Source organism: Alligator sinensis, unplaced genomic scaffold (assembly GCF_000455745.1).
Source record: "Alligator sinensis unplaced genomic scaffold, ASM45574v1 scaffold512_1, whole genome shotgun sequence".
Classification (NCBI taxonomy): Eukaryota; Metazoa; Chordata; order Crocodylia; family Alligatoridae; genus Alligator; species Alligator sinensis.
The window spans coordinates 498,026-507,206 of record NW_005842063.1 but is presented as its reverse complement, the minus strand read 5'-3'; the positions used below and the strand labels follow the sequence as shown (position 1 = coordinate 507,206).

The window sequence follows — 9,181 nt, the reverse complement described above, 5'->3', positions numbered from 1 at the left end:
CCGGTGCTCGGGACATGCTCATGGGAAGGGCGTGTGGGGGTCTCCCGTAGGGCTGCAGTGGGTGCTCGAATTACCCCAACGGCCAGAGAGGGGCAGGGGGCTCAGGGTGGCCCGGTGCTCAGGATGCCCCGGCAGCTGGTGAAGGGGCTGGGGGCTGCCCGTGGGGCCACGGCAGACACTTGGGACACCCCGACGGGGAAGGGTGGACAGGGGTCTCCCACAGGGCTGCAGCGGGTGCTTGAGCTAGCCCGGTGGCCGGAGAGGGGCAGGGGGCTCCCGCGGGGCTGTGGTGAACACTTGGGAGGCCCCGACCGCGGGGAAGGGACTGGCAGGGCAGAGCAAAGTGAGTCCCGAGCCAGGACGTGCCGCACGCAGCCTCAGGGCAGCTCGCCCCAGGCAACCAAGCTCCTTCTCCGGCAGGCAGCCTGGAGGGGCCGGGCAGTCGCTGCCCTGCCCATGGGAGAGGCCTCCGCCCTGGGGGCCAGGGGTGGGCAGGGGAGAGCCGACCGGGCTCTGGGGCCTGCCTGGCTCCCACTGAGCTGTGGGGGAGCAAGGTCCACACAACAGCGGGACCCCAGACACGACTTGCCCTTAGCCCCTTGGCAGTGCTTGGGGAACAGGGCAGGACGTGGGTGCAGGAGAGCTCCTCCTCCGTCCTCCCTCCTCGCTGGGTCGCTGCGGTGCAGCCGGCTGACCCGCTCGCCTCTTGCCTTGCAGTCCACATCCAGACGTCCCGCGCACTCATGGTGGTAGCTATCCTCCTGGGCTTCTTGGGCATCATCGTCAGCGTGGCGGGAATGAAGTGCACAAAAGTCGGGGATGAAAACCCTGTTGCTAAAAGTCGGATTGCCATCGCAGGGGGCATCCTCTTCATCCTCTCAGGTGAGCCAAGGTCTGGTCCCACGACCCCCTGTTTGTCGCCTTTTGGGGATAATCTGGGATTTGGCCACTGTCATACTGGTGACACTGGCCTGGACCTGGGGACCTAATAGCCTCTCAGCCTTTGAATGGGCAAGTGGGCTCCGAGTCGGGGCGTGCTATGTCCCTTGGGAGAGGTGAATGATCTCGGTGATGGGGTAGATGCCGATGTCTCTCCAGCGTACGTCGTCTTGGGCAGAGCTGGGTGTCTCGGCACGTTCTGCCATCTGGCGCTTGCTCTTCCAGGCCACTGAGCTGGTCAGAAGTAAGGGGAGTCCAGTTTTCACTTGGAGGGGTAGGAGAACGTGTCCGGTTAGGAGATGTGACTCGGAGAAGCGACCCTTGTGTCTGATGGAGTCGGACGGCTTCCTTCCCCAGGGCTGCCCAGCTCAGTCGCAAGCCCTTTTCCTGACGGCCCTGGCCCCCGGCTAGCGCTGCCACGTGTGGAGCTGTGTCTGCGGGCCCAGGTTGCAGCGCAGAGTGGTGGGGGTTCGTGGTTCACGTTCCCGGGCTTCTGGGCTTTTCTGGTTGCCACAAGGGGCCGGGAAGGAAATTTTCCCCTTTTGCTGCTGTTGTTGAGGGGGCAGTCACTTTCTTCAGAAGACGTGTGTCAGCTGCAGCCAAGGCGGGGGGTTTGATGGGGTGTCAGTGCTGCTGCTGGGACATAGTAGAGGTGCCTGATTAGAGGCATTGCTCCTACCCTTTTGGGGTCAGGAAGGAATTTTCCCCCGTGCTCAGATTGGCGCAGACTGCGGGGGGTTTGCCCTCCTCTGTAGCTGGAGGAGCGTGTAACAAGGCCAGTTCAGAGCCCAGGCACAGCCAGTCCCAATCCGAGAACGGGCATTTCCTCTGAGGCTGCAGGGAAGCAGCCGCCACTTGTGGCAAGTCCAGGTCAGTGCCCTGGGCCCAGCTGGGCCTGTTGGGGCAGTCAGGGTGGTCGGTCCCTGAGGCCACAGGCCCCACCGCTGCACCTTCCAGGGCCCAGCCTGCAGCACTGTGCCCAGACAAAGACCCAGGTGTTTGCTCCTGGCCCTCCCGCGCTTCCTTGCTTCACCGGTGGGATCTCTGGTGTTGACTGCCAACTCCAGGTCTATCCTGACCCTGCTCTGCCTCCAGAGTCCGGCATCTCTGCTGATAATTGATCTCGTTTACAGCCAAGATAGTTGATCTTGGCTTCATTCTTCCATTTCCACCTGCTCCGGACTGCCCGCTCTTCTCGTGATCCCCAAACAAGGCTCGTGGGGGCGGGGGGGTCCCCTGGCTTCGCAGCACACTCCAAGCATAGCTGCTTCCAGATCAGCCCTGAACAAAGCCTGTCCACCCTCTTCTTGAGCACCTCCAGTGAAGGAGCTTGCACAGCTTCCCGTGGCGCCTAGTCCACTGCCTCGCTCTTCTGACAATAAAGAGGTTTTGCCTGATGTGCGGTCTAAACCCACTTTGCTGAAATTTCAGCCATTGCTACCTGTCTTATTCTGTGCAGAGGGAGAAAAGTTGTCTTCTCTTTTCTTTATGGCAGCCTTTCAGATATTTGAAGACCGCTGTTTTGTCTCCTCTCAAACACCTTTTCCTCAAGCTGAACATGCCTGTTACTCTCAACCTCTCCTTGTGGGTCTTGCCTTCTAAGCCCTTTAAATTTTTGTCATCCTTTCTAACTTTTCCATGTCCACTTTAAATTGAGAGCCCAGAACTGCGTGCAGTCCTGTAGTGAGGCCTTAGCAGTGCCAAGCAGAGGCACTATTATCTCCTATGTCTTGCACCAAATGTTTCTATTGATCCAAAACTGCATTCACCTCTTTTGCATGTCTCACACTGCAGACTCATGCCGGGTCTGTGATCCACCAAGACCCAAAGATCCTTCTCCACAGTTGATGTATTTCTGCTTCCTGAGGTGTAGCACCTTGGATTTATTAGCACTGAATGCCTGAGTCTTCACAAGGCAGCAGGCGGCTTTGAGTGGAGCCCCACAGGGCCCTGTCCCGAGTCTGGTGCTGTCAGTGGGTTTGTTAATGATCTGGATGCTGGAATGGAGAGCTTCCAGAGCAAGTTTACAGACAACACAAAGCAGAGAAGGACTGCAAATGTTGGAGGACACGAATACAATTCAGAAGGACTTTAGCAGATTGGAAATCTGGATTAGAGACAACAGGATGTACTCAAAGCCTTCTGCCATCCCAGCACCCTTTGCTTGTGGCTATTAGGCCAGTTGTCTGTTGTCAGGGGCACGGCATGAGTTGATACGCGTGACTAGGTAGATATTATTGCCCAGGGCTCTGAGATCTCTACCAGGGGATGGAGCTCACCAGGCATGCTGACTTGGATTCGTTCAACCCCATTGCAAGCTCTCCAACAATCTCATTCCTCATCACAGCCCCTAGGTGGTTGCCTGTCAAGTCTGTATAATCTTTATTAGGTCTTTGATGGCAGTCTGTCTTTCTCGTGAAGACCAAGGCAAAGCAGCTCTCGAGTAGCTCGGCCTTCTTCAGCTCCTATTAAAAGCTCACTGTGGCTATTAGCTGTGGACTCAGCCTCCTTGGTCTTTTCCAATCAGTGCATTTGCAGACCCTTGTCTTGCTGTCCATAACTTCCCTCACCAGCTCTTTTTTTTTACCTTTGTCCCTGTGATTTTGTCCTTGCTATTTCCTGGGCCTGTCCTAGCGTTGCCTGGATGTTTTACTTTCAATGTGGAGGCCCCCTAGAAGCTCCTTGTGCCAACACGGGGGTCTCTTGCCATTTCTGTTGTGCTTCCATCATGTTAGAATAGCAAACAGATGTCCTGGCCCCTTGCCATGCTCCAAGTGCCCGAAAATGTTGCCACGACCAAAGGTAGTTGCAGTCTGCGCCACCTTGCAAGGGAAGACGTCTGCTTGCTTATCGCATGCCCAGGAATTCCCCTTGCTCCAAGGCCCGGGGTTATAATGCTGTCCTGAACAGCGCATGGGGCAAACGACCCTTTTCTGGTCTGGGACCCTCTTTGGTTAGAGAGGTTTTGCTACACAAAAAATAATTCACTCTGTAGTTTGGCACTTTATTTTTATTCTTCTTTCAAAGGGATCTGGACTGTTAAAGAGAGCATCCAAACGCTGCTGTGAGCTATACTAGCATGACCAGCAAACGACCCATTTGACTTCACTGAAGTCATTCACACGTGCACATTTAAAGCACGTTTAGCCTTGCCATCGTAAGGGCCTGTCCCTCCTGTCTGTCCAGCTGTCTCTTTAGAGCTGTATGATATTTCTAAGCAACCTTATGACAGTTGTAGCTATTTGTGATCAAGTGCACCCCAGTCTCCCATTATGTGAGGAAGGACTAGTCTGCCTCAGACCTTCACCAGAAGAGCCACAGGTCTGAATGCAAACAGATAATGCTGGCCCACGTGGGTAGAGGAGCCCCAGACTCCAATTCCTGTCTCTTCTGGAACCTGTGAGCCAAAGAGGCTATGCAAAGTAAAGCATGAAAGACCCTAAATACCTTCTAAACCTGGTTCTTATATTATAATGTAAAGTGGGTAATAGGAAGGCTGCCCTGAGACCTCGGGAAGTCGGTGATTTGCTGTGTGTTTTAGTTTTCATTGCCTCTACCCAGGTCTGTGCACGTTAACAGCTGTTTCGTGGTATGCAACACAAGTGACCCGTGAATTCTTCCACCCGAGCACCCCAGTTAATGCCAGGTAAGAGCCCTCTTCTGCAGGTATTGCAGGAGAAAGTAGTGTTCTGCTTATTAGCGGCATGGCGGCCTCAGAGGTGCCCTACTGCAGGCAGGGGATTGGGAGCCTGGTGCCCATCCCTTGGTTCCACCTGGCGTCCGCCTGCCCCAGCCCCATGCCTGCCCGGCTTCCCGACACAGGTGTAGAGAACAGGCATGTCCTCACACCCGGGACTCACCTGTGTGCCAGGCCAGTGCTGGCTCACCTGTTTCCCGCTCTCCTCTAGTGCTGTTGCTCCTCCATACCTGCCCCACGGGCCTCGGTTCATTTTATACAAGGCTTCATCACGGCTAAGCAAGCACAAGACCTGTTCTGCTTCTGCCGGCTCCCTGCCCTCTGCATCCCCTGTTTTCTCAGGCCAGTGCCCTCAGTCTTGCTTGCCATTCCCATCACCCTGTGCTCATGGTTTTGCTTGGTCCCCAGAGAGATTAGCTGTGCTTCTCTAGGGGGACTTTCATGTCGCTGTTTTCTGCAGTAGCTCCGTCTCTCCTGAAACCTTTCCTGATACCTGAATTGCAAGAGCTTGTCAAGCCTGGGGCCCATCTAGTCCAGTGCCCTGTCTGGGAAATGGGCCATTATTAGCTGCTGAGAAAGGTGCAGAATATCATGCCTGCCTGGCAGTGTAAGAGTGGTGTTTTGCACGAGGATGTCTTAGGGTGGTCTCTCTTATTGGACCAACCGTGGAGTTGGGATAAAGTTAGACAAGCTGTCAAAGGTGAGACATTCCTCCTCAGGGGACCCAAGGAAGATGCCTTACTGGGGAAGGTTCTTCCTAGCCCCTGGCAGCAAAGGTTTGTGCTCTAAAAGGTATTCTGGATTTTTTCCGGTATCCATCTTGGTCATTGCTAAGGCACAGGCTGGCGTCTACAGCTGTAGCCAGCCCTGGACCCATACTGGTGCCCAGGCATTTAATGTGAGTACATGTCTGTGTGTGGGCACGAGGGTCCTCCCCTCTCCTGCTCAGCTGAGAAGCAGGCGCTCTGCTCCCCACTGTCCCTCAAGCACTCTTGCGCAAACATCAGCAGGTCTCTTTTCTCTCTCGCTCCAGGTATGAATTTGGCTCCGCTTTGTTTGTTGGCTGGGCAGCTGCCAGCGTGACCATGCTGGGAGGCTCCTTCCTGTGCTGCTCGTGCCCTGCCGAGGAGAGGAGAGGACAGCAGTACTACAGGCAGTCGCAGCCCTCTACAGCTAGGGAGTACGTCTGACCCCTCCTCGTGCCAGCGCCTCCGTTCTTTCTCAAGCGCGTGCTAAAGACAAACCGTGTTTCCAACCTCTGTGTAAATGCATTGGAGGAGGAGCTGGGTCCTCACGCAGCTTGGGGGACCCTCCCCACGTAACCCTGACTGCTTCCAAACACACTTCTCAGGGGCTTTTCTAATAGTCCGGGGCAGCTCCACTTACCGTAGAGTGGTTTTCTTGCCATAGCTCTTGCTTCGTCCTTGCCAGGTTCTTCCCCTGCTAGTTCAGTCTGCACTGCCAGGCTTGCCCCCACCCCAGTGTGACTGGCCACATCCATGTCCGCCGGCCAAACTGGGTTAGAGTCGGTAAGCCGCAGTGCAGACTGGACTCCAAGTCCATCTAGTCTGGTGTCCTGTCTGTCATAGTGGCTGTTCCCAGATGCTTCAGAAGTAGGGGCACAAAAGCCCCTTCCTCACAGGGGAAGGTTTTTAACCCTCGGCAGCTACAGATTGGTTTAATGTTCTGAAGTGTGATTATTTTTTTCTATCCTTTCTACTTTTTTATTATAGCTGGTTTAAATGCATATGTTATGTATGTATTTGTCTAATCTTTTTATATACACCTCTATATATCCTAATAAGAGCTTGGCCACCATACCTTGTGGCACTGATTTCCACAGCTTGGCTTTGTGTTCTGTACAAAGGTTTGAGTTGTGCAGTGTTTGTGTGTCGTGGTCTCCCCTGGTTTTCATATCTGAGAAAGTGCAAACAGGAGTGTCCAACTAATCTTCTCTGGGGCTCTTTGCTCTTTGAGATGGAGTGGTTGAATCTGAAGAGGATATCCCAGGAGAGTCTAACACTGATTTCCATAAAGGCAATAGGGCAGGAGCAGCAAGGACCACTGACCTGGGACTGCCCCATTCTGCATTCCTGTTTTCAGGTGTTTCTATTCAGAAACGTTCATCCTCTGGACTGAAGCCCTCTAGGTTTGGTTTGCACCCACGGTCAGTCAAGCCTCTGAGCACACGGGAAACTAGAAAAAGTATCAGTCAATGATAGACCGGTGATTATTTTTGAGTGTTAGTGCCAAAGATGAGGAGTCTGGCAGCTGAAATCCGGCATGGGATGAGCTCGCAACAAGCAGACGGGCATGTCAAGGCTTTGTCAGGGAGAAGCAGAGGTTTGTATTTGGCCAAGTTGTTGGATTTGAAAATTGGGTCTAAGCATGTGTACCGTTGATGTTGCTCTGTGTTAAGTGAGGAAGCGTGTCGCTAATGTAGCTGAATGCCCAGGGCCAGATCTTCTAACGAGCTCAGTTGCAGCAGCTGCCATGTGAGATCTGGGGCAAGACTCCTCTGTCCGGTGGCTGCTCCAGGGCGATACTTCACTCTGCTCTAGGACCCCAGGGTCTGGCAAAGTTAGCAGCACAGGAGGCAGAGTTCTTGAAGCTGTACTCATGCGGGGCTCCTCCTGACGGGGAGCACAGCTATGGCACGGTTCCTCAGAGAACTGGCTGGAAATGCAGGGCTGGGAGGGCCCTTAGGAGGCTGCCTGCCCCATCCCCTGCTCAGGACACCATCCTCCCTCTCCTGCCGAGCTTGGGAACTGTATAAGAGAGGTGGCTGAGCTGTGGTGCAGCAGGGGCCTCCCCAGCACCCCCGTGCGCTCTTCAGCCGCTGCCCCTGCTCTGCGCCCAACGCGCCAAGTGTCGCTCACATGCCAGGAGCACCAGCAGCATCGTGGAGTGAGTGTTGTCGGCTCGGGGGAGTCCTCCCGTTAGTCAGCTGGACACTGGGGCTCCAGAGAAGAGCATCGGTGTTCACTACATTGAGCCAGCCCGCGAGGGTTATGGAACAAACACGCGTCTCTTCCAGGCATTTTGAAAGCAAAGGCAACTTCAGGGCCCTGGAGAGGACACTCCTTTGGATTTTGTTTCACTCCCTTTTTTAAAAAAGAATTTTTCATGACCCTCCTCCTTGTCATGGCAGGAGCCCGTGCAGGTTGCATAGCCAAGCATTTCAATGAAAGAATGCCAGCTGACTCTGCAACCTTCGTTCTGGCTCCTTGCAGCCACTGCCTGCATCATTGTCATTAGATATTATTTTGCATATATACAGTGTCTCTTTTTCCTTTAACTTTATGTATGCACGTAGCCTCTTGTACTGCTAAGTGCATGTGATTATCCTACTTCAATTGCGCTATATTGTCTAACACCACCGAGTAACATGGAAACCAGTCTGTAGTAGATGAGCATTTACTGCAATGCTAATTCTTCAGTGACTAACAGTCTTGGTGGCTTTTTTTGTTAATGCATTTTACTGTAAGTATACTGTTAATAGTTAATACAGTCATTATTTAGCCTTTGGAAATACACAGCTTTATTTCAGCCTCTGGAAAATTTCCATTTTTTATGATTTTTCTTACCTAATTAGAAATATATAGGTACTCTTCAAATCAGTTGTATACTTGAATGCTTGCTCATTTAAAGAAGAGTGTATAATAATCTGTTAAAGGAAGTGCCTGTAAAACTCAGGAAAAATTGCAGTTGACCTTTGAGGATAGGGCAGAAAAATATAGAATTTGCTCTTTTAGATGAAGAGAAACCAAAAACCTTGTTTCTAAATGGTGTTAAAGCATGTTGGTTTGTGTTTCTCAGAGAATAACCTGGGAGAGAGTGGCATATAGCCTGGCTCTACAACTCTTGGTCCAGAGGTGTAGCTAGGGATGGAAATGTATGTGAGCTCCAGCTTATGGTGGATGGGACATGGCTAAAGGTCCAACAAATCATCTGTATAGTAAATGATTTAATACTGTTTCAAACCACAAGTGCATAGCAGCCTGTTTTATGATTTCTGAGCTCTGGCTTTCAGGGGCTATTGTTCAAAAGTAAAAGCCTGATGATAAAATTACTGCAGTAGGCATTCGTAGGCTTAGATTTCGGTAGGCTACGGTGATGCTGGTGACTGTCTTACTGGCTAGAATAAGTGCTCATGAATAGTGCCTTTGAAGATGATGGGATTGCAGACACTTGGAGGCTCAAAAGCTCTTAGGATTTAGCATCAGGAGCCTTTCTTGGGAGATACTTAATGCCGTGTGGGCTAAACTCAGGCATGCCAGACTCAGACTCAGACTCCAGAGAGAGTCTCTCCCTGCTGCCTTGGCCTTTGTACTCAGAGGTTTGAACCTCTAGACTAACTCAATAGGTGATGCATGAGCTTCCATAAGCAGCAGCTTACTTCGTGAGATGTTCAGGCCAGGAGGGAGCCGGGTGCCCGGGAGAGACTCCCCTGCAAGACGCAGAGCAGGAGAGCCGTAAGTGGCCCTACACGGCCCCTTACCTCACCGGACATGTTGGCACAGAGCTGGGACCGCAGCACCAAAC

At 52.7% G+C, this 9,181-nt stretch overlaps 1 protein-coding gene across 1 annotated transcript in view; it reads left to right on the top strand.

Annotated features, from left to right (window-relative positions):
* CLDN19 (claudin 19) overlaps nucleotides 1–9,181 on the top strand; it is a 17,950-nt gene that overhangs the window by 7,635 nt on the left and 1,134 nt on the right. Inside the window, exons 4-6 of the mRNA XM_006023179.3 lie at nucleotides 718–882; nucleotides 4,501–4,585; nucleotides 5,670–5,816. Coding sequence (XP_006023241.1) covers nucleotides 718–882; nucleotides 4,501–4,585; nucleotides 5,670–5,816 — 397 coding nt within the window. The remainder of the gene's footprint in view (nucleotides 1–717; nucleotides 883–4,500; nucleotides 4,586–5,669; nucleotides 5,817–9,181) is intronic.